The following is an 18,255-nucleotide window of genomic DNA, read 5'->3' on the forward strand; positions in this document are numbered from 1 at the left end:
CTAGCAATGTGCCTCTGTCTCTGGGTTTGCCGGATCTGGGTTTCGCATATGACATCACACAGTGTGTGATCTTTTTGTCTGGCTTCTTTCTCTCTGCTTGATGATTCCAAGCTGTCTCCACACTGTAGCATGTGTCAATGCTTCCTTCATTGTTGTGTCTGAACAATACCCCACTTTGTTTCCCCATTCATCTGTTGATGGACTCTTGGTTCCATGTCTTTGGCGGTTGGTGACAGTGCTTCTGTAAACCCACAGGGTTACTTTCCTTCCATTACTCCTTCCAAAGAGCCAAGGGCCTGCGGGGTTAGCCAAGTACTATTCTGCTGAGCTACGTCCTAGCCCTTGTTTTTTGTTTTTTGTTTTTTGGTTTTGTTGTTGTTCTTTTTTGTTTTGGTTTTTCGAGGTAAGGTCTCACAGTAACTTTTACACAGGCAGACCCGGAGTTCACTATGTAGTCTCACTCAGGCTGACCTCAAATTCACGGTGGTCCTCCTGCCTCTGCCTCCCGAGTGCTGGAATTAGAGGTGTGTGCCACCATGCCCAACTTATTTGTTATTTTTTAAAATGTGTGTGTGTGTGTGTGTGTGTGTGTGTGTGTGTGTATATACCAGTGTCTTTTACCACTGCAAATGAACAGCAGATGTGTGCACCACTTTGGTGCATCAGGCTTTACATGAGTGATGGGGAATTAAATTCAGGTAACCAGGCTTCCCAGGCAAGCGCCTTTGGTTATTGGGCCACCACCCCTAGCTAAACTCTTTAACTTCTCTAATTTCACCTAATGTGTACGAAATATGTGATCCGTCATGTATAGAAAATACATTTTACTAAGAGTCAATGGTAAATGGCTCCATTTATTTGAGAAGACTGCTTTCTACTGAAGGCAACCAGGCACCTCACTTCTATAAATTATGCACTTGGAAAATAGGGTGAGCAAGTGTGAGGCATAAATAATGGATAATTATGCTCACCCAGATGCTAAGTGCATGCTGTGTCCCTGCAGATAGCTGCTCATTTTGTTTCTAAGTTAATAGGCAACTTGCAAGAGTTCCTCAGTTGTTACTTTGATTTGGGCCATTGTTACTGCCTATCTCTGTCTCTCTCTGTCTCTCTCTCTTTTTCCTGGTAAGATATCACTCTAGACCAGGCTGACCTGGAGCTCACTCTGTACTCCCAGGATGGATTCACAGGCCCTCCTATCTGCCTCCTGAGTGCTGGGATTGAAGGTGTGGGCCACCACGCCCAGCCCGCCGTAATTCTGAAAGAATGTTTTCCTTTGTAGTAGTGTCTCATTCCAGCCCAGGCTGACCTAGAACTCACTGTATAGCCCAAGCTGGACTTGAATCCATGGTGATCCTCCTACCTCAGCCTCCTGAGTGTTGGGATTACAGGCATGGGCTGTTACATCCAGCTTTGATTGTTGATTTAAGAATTGCCTCACTTTGTGTTCAGTGGTCATATCTACCCTGCTTAGTTTAAGGTGTTTCTGAACTAAAGCTTCCTGACTAGAAAATTTAAAAGCAGAGTTTTTGGTTTAGTTTTTCTGTTAGAATTGTCTTCTCTCTCTACCTCACTATGGCTTCTCTATAGCTAAAATGCACTGAAATTGTCTTTCAGCTTGTTCTTGAACAAATACAGCAGCAGAATGAGAGTTCAGATGTACCTAAGCTGCATCCCACACAGCTCTGCAGCTGATCGAGAGCTTAGACATACCTGGGCTGTCACAAAAAGCCCTTTGCCATTTCATAACCCTTCTGTATTAATTTGAGAGAAGGGATATGCGAAAGTATTGGATTTTTTTTACTATGAGTTCTTTTCTTTTTTAAAATATTTATTTATTTAAGAGAGGGAGTGAGGGGCTGGAGAGATGGCTTAGTGGTTAAGCGCTTGCCTGTGAAGCCTGAGGACCCCGGTTCGAGGCTCGATTCCCCAGGACCCACGTTAGCCAGATGCACAAGGGGGCGTACGTGTCTAGAGTTCGTTTGCAGTGGCTGGAGGCCCTGGCGCGCCCATTCTTTCTCTCTATCTGCCTCTTTCTCTCTCTGTCTGTTGATTGCAAATAAATAAATAAATAAAAATAAAAAAACAAAAAATTAAAAAAAAAAAAGAGAGGGAGTGAGAATGAGAATGGAAACACCACAGTTTCCTGGAACTGCCTCTCAAGTACTGGGATTAAAGGTTTATGCCATCATGCCTGGCTTGTTTTGCTTTTTTTGTTTGTTTATTTATTTGAGAGTGACAGAGAGAGAAAGAGGCGGGGAGAGAGAGAGAGAGAGAGAGAGAGAGAGAGAGAGGGAATGAGAATGGGCGCGCCAGGGCCTCCAGCCACTGCAAACGAACTCCAGACACCTGCGCCCCCTTGTGCATCTGGCTAACGTGGGTCCTGGGGAATTGAGCCTCGAACCGGGGTCCTCAGGCTTCACAGGCAAGCGCTTAACCACTAAGCCATCTCTCCAGGCCTTGTTTTGCTCTTTTTTAAAATCGGTTACCATTTATTTCAGCACTGTAACTGAGGAAATTGAGCTGTGGCTCTTCCTCCCTTTGTCCTTGTGTAAGGACACTGCCCTCCTTGTTTTGCTTATTTTTATGCCATTGTTTAAAATTAGGAAAGGAAAACTTCCCTGGAGTTAGACAGTGGTCTGATTATTTGTTTAAAAGGTTAACTTTTGGGGGGCTGGAGAGATGGCTCAGTGATTAAGGCACTTGCCTGCAAAGACTCAAGGACCTGAGTTTGATTTCCCCAGTACCACGTAAAAACCAGCTGGAGGCCTTGGCATGCCCATTTTCTCTCTATCTGCTTCTCTCTCTCTCTCTCTCTCTCTCACATATACATACATACATACATGCATATATACACACACACATGCATACATATAATTTTGGTTTATTCAAGGTAGGGTTTCACGCTAGCCTACAGGCTGATCTGGAACTCATGCTGTAGTTCCAGACTGGCCTTGAATTCATAGCAATCCTATCTCTGCCTCCCAACTGCTATGATTAAAAGTGTATGCCACCATGCTAGGCAATAAAATATATTTTTAAAAACATTGGGCTAGAGAGATGGCTTAGCAGTTAAGGCACTTGCCTGTGAAACCTAAGGACCCAGCTTCGATTCCCCAGTACCCACATAAGCTAGATGCACAAGGTGGTGCATGTGTCTGGAGTTTGTTTGCAGTGGCTATACCTCTCTCTGTCTCAAATAAGTAAATAAATAAAATCTTTTTTTTTTTAAAAAAAAAGGTTAACTTTTTTTCCCCCCAGACTGTTTCATTTCTGCCTTGTTCAGTCTGACCCTCTGTTTGTTACTCTCCAGGCAGCTATTTTGCCAGCCACTTCATCATGGGAGGAGAGAAGTTTGACTCTACGCATCCTGAAGGTTACCTGTTTGGCGAGAACAGCGATCTGAACTTCCTGGGGAACAGGCCAGTGGCGGTAGGATTATAATCTTTTTACCGACCTCTGGGCTCCTGGCTCAAGGGGCCAGTTCAAACAGCCCTGTAAAAAACAAGTTTGCAGGCCAGGCGTGGCGGCGCACGCCTTTAATCCCAGCACTCGGGAGGCAGAGGTAGGATGATTGCTATGAGTTCAAGGTCACCCTGAGACTACATACTGAATTCCAGGTCAGCCTGGGCTAGAGAGACCCTACCTTGGAAAACAAACAAAAAACACAACCAAGTTTGCAGTTGCTGGCACAGCAAAGATTGCAAACTGATCTTGAGCTCTGAGGGGTCCTAGGTAGTTTGGTGAGGCGGAAGCAGAGCCTCACACATGGAGTTTTCCTGAGGGTTCTACCTCTGATCCCCTCCTCAGACAGACTGAGGCCAATCCCTGCTATATGGCCTTCATCACCAAGTTCTTAGTTGCTTGTTCCTTCCCGTGTCTGTTGTTGACCCTTCCCTTCAGAAGGCAAGGACCGGGTTTACTGCCACGTGTTAGACCTGGCAAGAGAGTCTGGGACCTAAGTACAAGCTTTGGAAAATAGCTGTTGATTGAATGATGGAAAGTTTCCCTAGTGTCTGAGTTGATGTTATTATACATCTTGGGCTGGAGAGATGGCTCAGTAGTTAAAGGCACTTGATACAAAGCCTGACAGAATGGGCTCAATTCCCCAGTACCCATGTAAAGTAGATGCACAAAGCAGCACATGTATCTGGAGTTTGTTTGCAGTGGCAGGAGGCCTTGGTGCACCCATTCTATCCCTCTCTCAAATATATGTTCAGTTTTTTTGTAAATATTTTGTTTATTTATTTGAGAGAGAGAGAGAGAGACAAGGGGAGAGAGAGAGAGAGAGAGAGAGGGAGAGAATGGGTGCACCAGGACCCCCAGCTACTGTAAACGAGCTCCAGACACATGCACTACCTTGTACATCTGGCTTAGGTGAGTTCTGGGGAACTGAGCCTAGCTCATTTGGCTTTGCAGGCAAGTGCCTTAAACACTAAACCATCTCTCCAGCCCATATATTTGGTTTCTCGAGGTAGGGTCTCACTCTAGGCAGGGCTGACCTGGAATAGTCTCAGGGTGGCCTTGAACTCATGACAATCCTCCTACTTCTGCCTCCCGAGTGCTGGGATTAAAGGCTATATACAAAAGGCTATATATAAAAATAGAATACGTCTTCAAGTATGGTGTAATACACCTGTATTCCCAGCACTTGAGAAGCTAAGGTAGATGGACAACCATGCATTCAAGGCTAGCCTGGTCTACACCATAAGACTGTCTCAACAACAAGAACATATGGCTCTCTTAGTTTCTCCTTAAGTTTTCTTTCCCCTGTGGACCTCAGGCATGTGCCACTGCACCTGGCCCAGTAAACTTTTATCAGTGAACTTCCCTACATCTTCATGGGGCATTGTGACAGTCAGCTTCCATGTGGCTCTTGAGTGCTCCGTGTGCTGAGGAAGGCCCTGGAGGGTTTTCACACCCTGTTCCTGCTGCACGTGATGACCCACTTATCAGGACTTTCAGTTTAGCAGTCCTGGGAATTGACCCCAGGGCATTTCACATCACAGGCAGGCCTTCTACCACTGAACCACATCCCTTGTATCATAGCACTCCCCTTTTTTTGTCTTCTTTTTCTTTTTCGTTTTTATGAGAGACAGAGAGGATTGGTGTGCCAGGGCCTCTAGCCACTGTAATCGAACTAAATGCGTGCGCCACGTGTGTGTGCATCACCTTGTGTGTCTGGCTTACATAGGTTCTAGGGAGTCAAACCTGGGTTCTTAGGCTTTGCAGGCAAGTGCCTTAACTGATAAGCCATCTCGCCAGCCTTTCTTTTTTTTTAATTAATTAATTTATTTAATAGAGAGGGAGAAAGAGAGAAAGGCAAATACAGAGAGTCTGAGAAAGAATGGGCATGCCAGGACTGCTAGCCACTGCAAACAAATACAGACAAATGCCACCTTGTACATCTGGCTTTACTTTCATACTGGGGAATTGAATCTGGGTCCTTTGGCTTTGCAGGTGAGTGCCGTAACTGCTGAGCCATCTCTCCAGTTCCTTGTTTTCTTTTTCTTTTTCTTCTTCTTCTTCTTCTTTTTCTTTTCCTTTTTAATTTTTATTATTTATTTATTTATTTATTTATTTATTTTTGTTTGTTTTTCTGAGGTAGGGTTTCACGCTAATCCAGGCTGACCTGGAATTCACTAAGTAGTCTCAGGGTGGCCTCTAACTCGTAGTGATCCTCCTACTTCTGCCTCCTGAGTGCTAGAATTAAAGGCGTGTGCCACCATGCCCGGCTCCTTGCTTTCTTTTGAGGCAGGGTCTCATTCTGGCCCAGGCTGACCTTGAACTCACTCTGTAGTAACAGGCTGGTATGGAACTCATAGTGATCTTCTTACCTTTGCCTCCCCAGAGCTGGGATTTAAGGCGTCTGCTGCTACACTCGGCTCACACTGTAGTCTAGGCTTGCCTGAAAGTCATCATGTAGCCCAAGTTGACCCTCACAAGAGAGCCAGGCTAGAGGGGTAGACAGAACACATTGAAAGGAAATGTCTGCCAAACGGTGAAGATCTAATCTTGAGTGACTGAGTTCTGTAGGAACAAAAAGTGGGAGAGAAGGTAGGCAGGTGGCGTCCATTCACTGTGAGGGACAGGTAGAAGTCTTGCGAGGCTCTGAGCACTTGACTGGGTGAGTGGAAATAAGGGACTTCACTAGAGTGAGGCACAGCATGCAGGTGTAGATGCGTTCATGGAGTGAGACACGGGCGCAGGTGTAGATGCGTTCATAGAGTGAGACACGGGCGCAGGTGTAGATGCGTTCATGGAGTGAGACACGGGCGCAGGTGTAGATGCGTTCATGGAGTGAGACACGGGCGCAGGTGTAGATGCGTTCATGGAGTGAGACACGGGCGCAGGTGTAGATGCGTTCATGGAGTGAGACACGGGCGCAGGTGTAGATGCGTTCATGGAGTGAGACACGGGCGCAGGTGTAGATGCGTTCATGGAGTGAGACACGGGCGCAGGTGTAGATGCGTTCATGGAGTGAGACACGGGCGCAGGTGTAGATGCGTTCATGGAGTGAGACACGGGCGCAGGTGTAGATGCGTTCATGGAGTGAGACACGGGCGCAGGTGTAGATGCGTTCATGGAGTGAGACACGGGCGCAGGTGTAGATGCGTTCATGGAGTGAGGCACAGCATGCAGGTGTAGATGCGTTCATGGAGTGAGACACGGGCGCAGGTGTAGATGCGTTCATGGAGTTAGGCACAGCATGCAGGTGTAGATGCGTTCATGGAGTGAGACACGGGCGCAGGTGTAGATCCGTTCATGGAGTGAGACACAGGCGCAGGTGTAGATGCGTTCATGGAGTGAGACACGGGCGCAGGTGTAGATGCGTTCATAGAGTGAGACACGGGCGCAGGTGTAGATGCGTTCATAGAGTGAGACACAGGGGCAGGTGTAGATGCGTTCATGGAGTGAGACACGGGCGCAGGTGTAGATGCGTTCATGGAGTGAGACACGGGCGCAGGTGTAGATGCGTTCATAGAGTGAGACACAGGGCGCAGGTGTAGATGCGTTCATGGAGTGAGACACGGGCGCAGGTGTAGATGCGTTCATAGAGTGAGACACAGGGCGCAGGTGTAGATGCGTTCATGGAGTGAGACACGGGCGCAGGTGTAGATGCGTTCATGGAGTGAGACACAGGGCGCAGGTGTAGATGCGTTCATGGAGTGAGACACAGGTATGGCAGACACATCAAATGTTTGTTTCATCATGTTCATCAAACATCTGACTCCAGTTTTGTCATACTGGCTTTGTTCCTGGTGGAATCAGGAAAGGGATATCCTTGCCTGCCAGCAGCCAGCTAGAATATGGTCTTCGCCTAATGCAGAGACTTGTCATTTGCATCATTTTCTCTTTTCTTTCCTCAGCTCTGACTGTACTTTGTGTGTGTGTGTGTGTGTGTGTGTGTGTGTGTGTTTTCAAGGTAGGGTCTCACTCTATCTCAGGCTGACCTGAAATTTATTCTGTAGTTCCAGGCTGGCCTCAAACTCACAGCAATCCTCAATCCTACTACCTCTGCCTCCTGAGCTGGGATTTTAGGTGAACTCCACCACGCCCAGTTCCTCTTGTGTGTGTGTGTGTGTTTGTTGTGTGTGTATATGTGTGTTAGTGTGTATGTGTGTGTGTGTTTGTCTGTGTTTTTCAAGGTAGCATCTCACTCTCATCCAGTTTTGCCTCAAACTTGCAGCGATCCTCCTACCTCTGCCTCCCAAGTGCTGGGCAAGTGCTGGGATTAAAGGTGTGTGTCACCATGCTAGGCTTATTCTTAAAAAGAATATTTTTATTTATATATTTGCAAGATGAGAGATAGAGAGAAGAAAGGTCGAGAGAATGGGCCTGCCAGGGCCTCCAGCTTGGGCAAACAGACTCTGGATGCATGTGCCACTTTGTGCATCTGGTTTTACATTGGTACTGGGGAATCCAACTCCAGTCATTAGGCTTTGCAGGCCAAAGCCTTAACCACTGAGAAAGAGAGAATGGTAGCACCAGGCAGGGCCTCCAGCCACTATAAACAAACTCCAGATGCATGGTCCAGTTTGTGAATCTGGCTTTATGTGGGTACTTGGAATCGAACCTAGGTCATTAGGCTTTGCTGGCAAGTGTCTTATCTGTTGAGCCATCTCTCCAGTTGTGTTGTTGTTTCAATGTAGCAGTCATTAAGTGTGCTAAATGCTGAACAGAGCAAAATTTTCCAAAAACATCCATACTGAGCTGGGTGTGGTAGTGCAAGGTTTGTAATTTTAGTATTTAGGAGGTCAAGGTAGAGGGTTTGAGGCTAATTTGAGCTACATGGGCAGATCCCTTTTCTTTTCTTTCTTTCTTTTTTTTTTTTTTTCAAGATAGGGTCTCACTCTAGCTCAGGCTGACCTGGAATTCACTATGTAGTCTCAGGGTGGCCTTGAACTCATGGTGATCCTCCTACCTCTGCCTCCCGAGTGCTGGGATTTAAGGTATGCACCACCACGCCCAGCTCAGATCCTTTTTCAAAAACCAAAGTAACCTGGTGTGATTGTGTACACCTTCAGTCCCAGCATTCAGGAGGTAGAGGTAGGAGAATTGCTATTAGTTTGAGGCCACTGTGAGACTACATAGTGAATTCCAGGTCAGCCTGGGCTAGAGGGAGACCCAACCTGGAAAAACAACAACAGAAAAAAAAAACAAACAGGGCATGATGATGCACATCTGTAATCCAGTACTTGGAAGGTGGAGGCAGGAAGATCAGGAGTTCAAGGTTAGCCTGAGCTATATAGCAAATCCTAGGCTAGCTTAGGCTACATTAAACTCTGTCTCAAAAAACTAAAACAAGGGCTGAGGAGATGACTCAGTAGTTAAAGTTACTTGCTTGCAAAGCCTGTTGGCCTACGTGGTGCATATCTGGAGTTCACAAGCAGTGGCAAGAGGACCTGATGTGCCCATATTCTCTCTCTCTGCTCATGAATAAATAAAAGTTATTAAGAAAAAACGAAAGCAAGAGCTAGAGAGATGGTTCATTGAATACAATTCTTGTCATGTCAGCATGACCTGAGTTCCGATCCTTAGAACTGTGGGAAGCCGGGCACTAGAGCAGGTGTCTGTAACCCCAGAGTACCTGTACCACAAGGTGGGAGGCAGAGACCAGAGAATCCCAGAAGCTCGCCGCCAGCTAGCTTGGTGCACAGTGGTGAGCCACAAAAGATCCTATCATAAATAAGGTGTAAGGCAAGGACCACTGCTTGATGTTGTCCTTTGACCTCCACACATGTGCCAGGTACATGCGTACCTGCATCAAATAAACACAAATGCACAGAAAACTAAATAAATAAAACAACCTAGTTGTGGTGGCTCACCCCTATGACCCCAGCACTTAGGAGGCAGAGGATGTCTTGAGTTAATGTCAGCCTCGGCTACAGTGTACAAAGTAAATGCAGCATGCTTAGCTTTCACTCGTCACTTGTAATTTGAATTAAGAATGTTGAGCACCAAGGACCAGGCTTTAACCCTTAACAGCTGTGCTAATAATCATAATGGGACAGGGAGCCAAAAGGCAACGTTCTGGGGAAGAACAATGGAAGGGTGAAATCACAAAGTGAGACCCTGTTTCATTGGGTCCAGGACGCAGAGCAAAGCCTGGTCCTGATTCAGCTGCCCACTTGGCTTTCCATCAGTGGGAAAACACCCAATACAGCTGGGGAGTGCTGTTCAGAGCTGAAGAGTCCCCAGTACTTGCTTAGGGCCTAGGAGCTGTGGAGAAGATGGATATGGGTGTACATCTTTAAGTAGATCAGTGTACTTCTCTCCCTTATCATAAACAAGTATTTTATTATTTTTTGGCACGTGGAGGGGGATGTCCATGAGTATATGCATGTTCATATGTGTGTAGGTCCACACATGTGTGGATGTTCATGCGCATGTGTGTAGGTGCATGTGGAGGCCAGATGACATTGGGTGTCCTCCTCAGGCAGTCTTCATCTACTTTTTGAGACACAGTCTCTTGCTGAACCTAGAGCTCATGGCTCTGGCTGTTTGCTATTGAGGTAGCTTGCATGCATATCCCCCATAGATTCAGGTGTCTTATGAAAACTTGTCTCCATCTACCTGGCTGAAAGAGGTATCACTGGGGGCAAAACCTGGGGTCCAAGGTGTGCTGGAGATGGGGATATGAATTCCATCCGAAAGTATGCAGAGCAGTCTGAGCTCTGGGGTCCTGCTGCTGGCTGCCTGTCTTATGCTTGTTGCTTTGTTCGCTGGCTGGCGGTGGTTCTCTCTGATCAGATGGATGGAAGCAGCTGATGGAACTTCCCCCCAGAGCTGTCAGCTTGAGATAAACCCCTTCCTCCCACTAAGAAGCAATGGTGAGGGCTGGAGAGATGGCTTAGCTGTTAAGCACTTGCCTGTGAAGCCTAAGGACCCCAGTTTGAGGCTTGATTCCCCAGGACCCACGTTAGCCAGATGCACAAGGGGCACACATGTCTGGAGTTCGTTTGCAGTGCCTGGAGGCCCTGGCGCACCCATTCTCTCACTCTATCTCTCTGTCTCTCTGCCTCTCTCTCTGTCACTCTCAAATAAATAAATAAATAAATAAATAAATAAATAAATAAATAAATAGCAATGGTGAGCACATACTGATCTCTTCCTAGCCAGGTGGACCTGGTTGTCCCCTGTGCTTTGAGTATGTGGTCTCATTTTTGTCTCCAGCCTAATGAAGAAAGCCCTCATTTCACATGAAGAAGGCCAAGCACAAAGGCATTACTTACTACGCCTGTAAGGGGTCCAACCAGGGTTTGAACTCAGCAGTCCAGCTTCAGAGCCTGAGTGCCCTGCTGCTGTAGCAAGGTCAGGAGTGCTTGGGATCTCTGCCCACATCCTGTGCATGCGCCTGGAGCACCAAGTACAGTCTGTTTTGCTGGGTAGAGATCTAGAAGCAGAACAGGAGAGTGACATGCTCTCTTGGAGCATCTCCTGTGGTGGAGCATCCGCCCCTCAGAGAGCCAGTGCGGCGTGTGCATCTCCTGCAGTGGAGCATCCACCCCTCAGAGAGCCAGCACGGCGTGTGCATCTCCTGCAGTGGAACATCCATCCCTCAAAGAGCCAGCACGGCGTGTGCATCTCCTGCAGTGGAGCATCCACCCCTCAGAGAGCCAGCACAGCGTGTGCATCTCCTGCAGTGGAGCATCCACCCCTCAAAGAGCCAGCACGGCGTGTGCATCTCCTGCAATGGAACATCCATCCCTCAAAGAGCCAGCACAGCGTGTGCATCTCCTGCAGTGGAACATCCACCCCTCAGAGAGCCAGCATGGTGTGTGCATCTCCTGTAGTGGAGCATCCACCCCTCAGAGAGCCAGCGCAGCATGTAATTCCATCCGCAGAGCTGACTAGGCTCTGCGTGGCTGCTCTTCCCACTTGGTGAGGGACATGCTGAGAGGTTGGACTAAGCTGAGTCCTGGAGAACTGACTTCCACTCCCCAGTGCCAGGGCTGGGTGTCAGTAAATGGCATCAGGTGACAGAGTAGAGAAGACACCTTTTAAAACCACCCATCAGCCAGCTGCATGGCAGCACCTCTCTGCAGAGAGGATAAGGCTGGGCCGAGAAACATGTCGAAAGGAATTGTCATATAAATGCCATAGGCCTCCTGGCTCCTGGCATTTGTCATATTTCCTGCCTATTCTGAGTGAAAAGCCTCTCATTTGAGTTACCACTTAAGTCTATAGAGTTGTTTCTCTTAACTTTTTTTTTTGTATTTTATTTATTTGAGAGAGAGAGAAAAAAAAAAAAGAGGCAGAGAACGCATGAGAGAATTAGCACACCAGAGCTTCTAGCTGCTGCAGTCCAACTTCAGACACGTACACCACCTGTGCGCATGTGCGACCTTTTGTGTCTGGCTTACAAGGGTTCTGGGAAGTCAAACCTGGGTCCTTAGGCTTTGCAGGCGAGTGCCTTAACTGGTAAGCCATCTCTTCAGCCCCCTCAGTGTGTAGGGTTTTTATGTTTGTTTTCTTTGCTGTGTTTTGTTTTGTTTTGTTTTGTTTTGTTTTGAGGTAGGGCTTCACTCTAGCCCCGGCTGACCTGGAATTCACTATGTAGTCTCAGGGTGACCTTGAACTCATGGCGATCCTCCTACCTCTGCCTCCCAAGTGCTGGGATTAAAGGCATGTGCCACCATGGCTGGTTTTTGTCAAGTTTTTTTTTATTTATTTTTTATTTTTATTTTTTAGGTAGGGTTTCACTCTAGCCCAGGATTACCTGGAATTCACTATGTAGTATCAGGCCGGCCTTGAACTCACAGCACTCTTCCTACCTCATCCTCCCGAGTGCTGGGATTATCAGGTAAATTTATTATCAAGTTTTCAGGATCAGATTTCAAGTAATGTGTGTGTGTGTGTGTGTGTGTGTGTGTGTACAGAAAAGCTGTAGAAAGTAGGAATCAAGATTTCAAGTTCTATTTATATCTTACCATGAAATTGTAGCTTTGCAAGTCTCAGATTACCCACTTACAGAGTGGGGCTGGTTCTGACTTCACAGGAATGTATGCTTGGGCGCTGTCTTTCCTTTGCTGAGTGGAAGCAGCCTAGAGCAAAGCCAGCCATGCTTGCTAACCTTTCAGCGGGTTATTTCTTCAGCTGCTGATAAACGTGGATGGCTCAGCAGTTAAGGCAAAGCCCAAGGACCCAGGATTGATTCCCCAGGGCCCACATAAATCAGATGCGCAAGGTTGCATGCATCTGGAGTTTGTTTGCGGTGGCTGGAGGCCCTTTCTCAAAGAAGGTGGAGCACAGACACCTCCAAGTTGTCCACTTGCTCCACATATGTGCCATGGCACATGTGCCCCCCCCCCCCGAATAAATAAATAAAAACTGCCAGATGACCTGTTTTCTGTTACCTGGTGAGCATTAATTGCCATTTGGTCTGAGAGCAGGTAGTCACTCACACTCTACTCAGTGCCCCTGGGCACACGCTGTACTTTTCTGGGGATCTTGTTTGTGTGGTCATTCCAGCAGGATCTACTTCTGCCTTTTGCATATGCCAGTCTCCCCACCTGGAGTGGTGTGAGCAATGGCCCAACACGAGTTTAGGGGAGGAGAGGGTTTGCTTCAGGCTCGCCATGGGAAGAAAGCATGCTGGCTTTTTTTTTTTTTTTTTTTTTTCTGTAGCCTCAGGAGGAGGAGGAGGGAGGGAGCAGGGGATGAGCATGAATGTGCCTGGAGGAATCAACTTCAGGGTCAGCCTCCAGCAAGGCTGCACCTTCCAAAGGCTCCACCACAAACACCCGAGGCCAAAGGGGGCATTTTATATTCGAACCACCATAGTGGGTTTTGCCCTCAAGCCTGTAATCCCACACTTCGCTGGTAGCTGGGGCACAAAGGGGGGCAGGGGCAGCTAGGCAGCATTACTGAAGTGTGGAGAAGGAACTGGCTGGAGCGCCACCAAGTGTTGGAGCGCTTGCTTTGTTCAATGCAGAGAGACCCTTGCAGCTCAGCCCATAAACCCAGCTGCTGGGCTGGAGGAATTTCCTGAGATTTCTTTGAAACATACTGAAACCAAGTACACAATCTCACCGCTGCTTCCTGTTGCCATTGCACACCCATCTTACGGGAAACTATACTCACTGGCGATGAACATCATTGAAAAATTTGATTGACTTTTCTGCCTTTTTTTTTAAATTTTTTATTTATTTATTTGAGAGCGACAGACACAGAGAGAAAGACAGATAGAGGGAGAGAGAGAGAATGGGCGCGCCAGGGCTTCCAGCCTCTGCAAACGAACTCCAGACGCGTGCGCCCCCTTGTGCATCTGGCTAAGTTGGGTCCTGGGGAACTGAGCCTTGAACCGGGGTCCTTAGGCTTCACAGGCAAGCGCTTAACTGCTAAGCCATCTCTCCAGCCCTGACTTTTCTGCCTTTTTAAATTTATTTATTTGTTTTGTTTTTTTCGAGGTAGGGTCTCACTCTAGCCCAGGCTGACCTGGAATTCACTATGGAATCTCAAGGTGGCCTCGAACTCACAGTGATCCTCCACCACGCCTGGCTATTTTATTTATTTATTAGAGAGAAGAAGGGAGGAAGGGAGAGAATGGGTGGGCTAAGGCCTTCTACCATTGCAAACAGACTCCAGATGCATGCACCACCATGAGCATCTGGAGTAGAGCCTAGGTCCGTCCTTAGGCTTCGCAAGCAAGCACCTTAACCACTAAACCATCTCTCTAGCCCTGCACCCCTCCCCTCCCCCAAGGTAGCATCTCACTGTAGTTCAGACCTCACACTCACAGCAATTCTACCTCTACCTCTCAAGCGCTGGGATTAAAGGAGTTCACCACCATGCCCACTCCCCCAAACTGCATTTTTGGTGGTTTTTTTTTTTTTTTTTTTTTCAGTTTTTCGAGGTAGGGTCTCACTGTAACCCAGACCGACCTCAAATTCACTATGTAGTCTCAGGCTAGCCTCAAACTCCTGGCAATCCTTCTACCTTGGCCTTCCAAATGCTGGGATTAAAGACATGTGACACCATGCCTGGCTTTTTATTTTATTTTGAGATAGGATTTCGTTCTGTATCCCAAACTGACTTTGAATTTTTTGTTTTTATTTATTTATTTATATTGGTTTTTCGAGGTAGGGTTTCACTATAGTCCAGGCTGACCTGGAATTCACTATGTAGTCTCAGGGTGGTCTCAAACTCACAGTGATCCTCCTACCTCTGCCTCCCGAGTGCTGGGATTAAAGGCATGCACCACTATGCCGGGCTTCACCTTATTTATTTTAACGAGGACTCTTACTTGTACCCAGCGCTCGCCCCTCAGGGGCCCATTTCCACCTCCTGGGCTCTGGGATTACAAGATGGTTACCACACCCACCCAGCACTTCTCTGGATGCTGGGGATCCAAACTCTGGTCTTCATACTTGTACAGCCAGCTCTTTGCCAATTGAGCCATCACCTCAGCCTTCTTTTTTCTTAGAGAGTGTGTGAGTGTGCACGCACACACACGTGTGTGGTATATGCACGTGTAGGTGACTTCTTTTAACACTCTCCCGCCTTATTTCCCTGAGAAAGTCTCTCAGTGAACCTGGAGCTCAGACTGGCTGACCAGCAAGCCTCTGCCATCCTCCTGTCTCTGCCTCCCGAAGCCCGCAGGTTCCAGGCATGCAGCGCCATGCCTGACTTCTACATGGGGTGGGTGCTGGAAAGTGAACTCAGGTGCTCATTTGTGCAACACGTGTTCTTACCCACTCAGCCATGTCCCTAGCCTCGTTTTTTTCTTTTTTCTTTTTCTTTTTTTTTTTTTTTTTTTTTTTTTGGTTTTCTGAGGAAGAGTCTCACTGTAGCTCAGGCTGACCTGGAATTCACTATGTACTCTCAGGGTGGCCTTGGACTCATGGTGATCCTCCTACTGTTGCCTCCTGAGTGCTGGGATTAAAGATGTGTGCCACCACACCTGGCTGCCTCTTTTTTTATTCTTTTTTTTTCCATTTTGTGGGACAGGGTCTCGTAGAAAAAAGTGCCCTTAAGCTCTTCCTATTCCTAAATCCTGAGATTACCAGTGTGCACCACCACACCCAGCCAAATTTTCCATTTTAAAGTGTTGCAAAATTGCCTTAAATTAAAAAAATTTTTTTTGTTCATTTTCTTATTTATTTAGTTGACAGTGACAGAGAAAGAGGCAGATAGAGAGAATGGGCGTGCCAGGGCTTCCAGCCACTGCAAACAAACTTCAGACACTTGCACTCCCTTGTGCATCTGGCCAATGTGGGGCCTAGGGAATCGAGCCTCGAACTGGGGTCCTTAGGCTTCACAGGCAAGCGCTTAACCGCTAAACCATCTCTCCAGCCCATAAGTGCCTTAAATTTTAATAAAATGTCTCTACCAAAGTCTGTACAAGCTAATTCTTCTGGGCCAAATAGCTTAGCAGGTGACATGTACCTAAACATTCCTAAGTGGTATATTTATTTCATTCTCTAACACAGGGTCACCAAGCTGTAATCAAATAAAATAGGAGCTCTGAATATTACAGAAATTAATCACTCATATGCTTTATCATCAGAGCACCGTACTCATAAATGAGCTGTGTGGTAACAGTTGGTGTGATTGTAGAATGGAAGATATGCTTTACCCATATTTTTTACTTACAACTGATAAGGGAACTTGGGAAGTCCTTGAGAGCAACGGAGCCTTTCTTTGTTCTTGGTTGGACTTAACCCGGGATTTACGGTGCGCCACTGTTACAGCCACACAGAACTCCCACTCAGCCAGTGGCCGCCAGCTTCTTGTCTTATGAACTCAAAGAATGAAATCCACAGACCATAGAGGGTGAATTTTATTTTATTTATTTATTTGGTTTTTTGAGGCAGGGTCTCACTCTAGGCTATCCTGAGACTACATAGTAATTCCAGGCCAGTCTGAGCTAGAGTGAGATACTACCTTGAAACAACAATAAAATAAAATAATGAAGAAAATAAAGAAAAAGAAATCTTGGGAGATAATTCCTTTAGGCAGAAAGAGATAAGGAAAGGCCAGACCTTTTAGACATTTCTTTTCAGTTTTTCGAGGTAGGGTCTCGCTCTAGCCCTATGTAGTTTCAGGGTGATCTTGAACTCATGGCGAGATTCTCCCACCTCTGCCTCCTGAGATTAAAGGCGTGTGCCACCACTCCAGCTGTTTTAGACATTCCTGACATCTATCAAAGTGAATTTACCTAGATTATTCCCTACATTTATTCCCCAAAACATTCCTGGTTGAGCTGAAGAGATGGTTAAGGTGCTTGCCTGCAAAGCCAAAGGATCCAGGTTTAACTCCCTAGTACCCACATAAAGCCAGATGCACAGATGGCATATGCATCTAGAGTTTGTTTGCAGTGGCTAGAGACCCTGGTGTATCCATTTTCCTCTCTCTCTGTCTCTCTTTCTCTCTCCCTCCCTCTCTCTCTCCCCCTGACTCTTTCTTTCTTTCCTTCCTCCTTCCTTCCTTCTTTCCTTCCTTCCTTCCTTCCTTTCTTTCTTTCTTTCTGTCTCTCTCAAATAAAATATATTTTTTTAAATTTTTTGGCCGGAATACAGAGTGAATTGCAGGCCAGCCTGGGCTAGAACAAGACCCTACCTTGAAAAACAAAACCCCAAAACAAGCAAACAAAAACTTCTGGGGCTGGAGAGATGGCTTAGCGGTTAAGGCACATGCCTGAGAAGCCTAAGGACCCCGGTTCCATTCTCCAGGTACCACGTTAGCCAGGTGCACAAGGGGGCGCATGCATCTGGAGTTCATTTGCAGTGGTGAGCCCATTCTCTCCCCCCTCCCTCCCTCCCTCTCTCTGTTTCTAATAAATAAATAAATAAATAAAATCTTTTAAAAAAAATTCTGGCTTTTACTTTTGGGGACCCTGTTAAACTGCCTCAACTTTGCTATAAAGCAGTTGTTTCACTGTATTAAAAATAGCAGCAACAAATGCAGTGAGTGTAGAAGATTCCACTGTTCGTCACCTATCCTGACAACATACACTTCCTCTACTCCCAGATAGTTCCAGTGGAAAATCACTAAATATTGTAACCCAGATCCAGGGATGGATACCAGCAAGTTTCAGCATCGTGTAAGGCTTATAATAACAATGTTATCCTGAATTCTAGAATTTTTATAGCCCCTTTTTATCAAAAATAATCTAATAAGCCTAGAGCCTAGTGTAAACATAAAACACTATAAATAAAACACTATAAATAAAGACACATGTGTTTCTCTGCAATCAGTAGGAAGCTAAGGGTGGGGGAGGCTTTCTTCCTGTGGTAGCGTTGAATGTAGTTTCTTTGCCATTATATTGATATTGTTAAAAGTCATTGCTGCCGGGCGTGGTGGCTCACGCCTTTAATCCTAGCATTTGAGAGGCAGAGATAGGAGGATCGCCATGAGTTCGAGGCCACCCTAAGACTCCATAGTGAATTCCAGGTCAGCCTGAGCTAAAGTGAGACCCTACCTTGAAAAACCAAAAAAAAAAAAAAAAAAAAAAAAAAAGTGATTGCTAAGGTCAGGCATGGTGGCGCACGCCTTTAATCCCAGCTCTTGGGAGGCAGAGGTAGAAGGATTGCCATGAGTTCGAGGCCACTCTGAGACTACGTAATGAATTCCAGGTCAGCTTGAGCTAGAGTGAGACCCTACCTCGAAAAACAAAACAAAACAAAACAAAAAAAAAGATTGCTTAAATTCTTTCTTCCAGGGCTGGGGAGATGGTTCAGCTAGGAGATGGTAGTTAGAGGAATTTGCATGCAAAGCCCGCCAGCCAGGTTCACCCTCCCAGTACCCATG

At 46.6% G+C, this 18,255-nt stretch overlaps 1 protein-coding gene across 3 annotated transcripts in view; it reads left to right on the forward strand.

Annotated features, from left to right (window-relative positions):
- Positions 1 to 18,255, forward strand: part of Rnf157 (ring finger protein 157) — a 92,532-nt gene that overhangs the window by 24,889 nt on the left and 49,388 nt on the right. For all 3 annotated transcript variants that reach the window (XM_045158441.1, XM_045158442.1, XM_045158440.1), the window contains exon 2: positions 3,314 to 3,432. In XM_045158441.1, the coding sequence (XP_045014376.1) occupies positions 3,314 to 3,432 (119 nt within the window). The remainder of the gene's footprint in view (positions 1 to 3,313; positions 3,433 to 18,255) is intronic.

The sequence above is a fragment of the Jaculus jaculus genome, chromosome 9, assembly GCF_020740685.1.
Source record: "Jaculus jaculus isolate mJacJac1 chromosome 9, mJacJac1.mat.Y.cur, whole genome shotgun sequence".
Lineage (NCBI taxonomy): Eukaryota > Metazoa > Chordata > Mammalia > Rodentia > Dipodidae > Jaculus > Jaculus jaculus.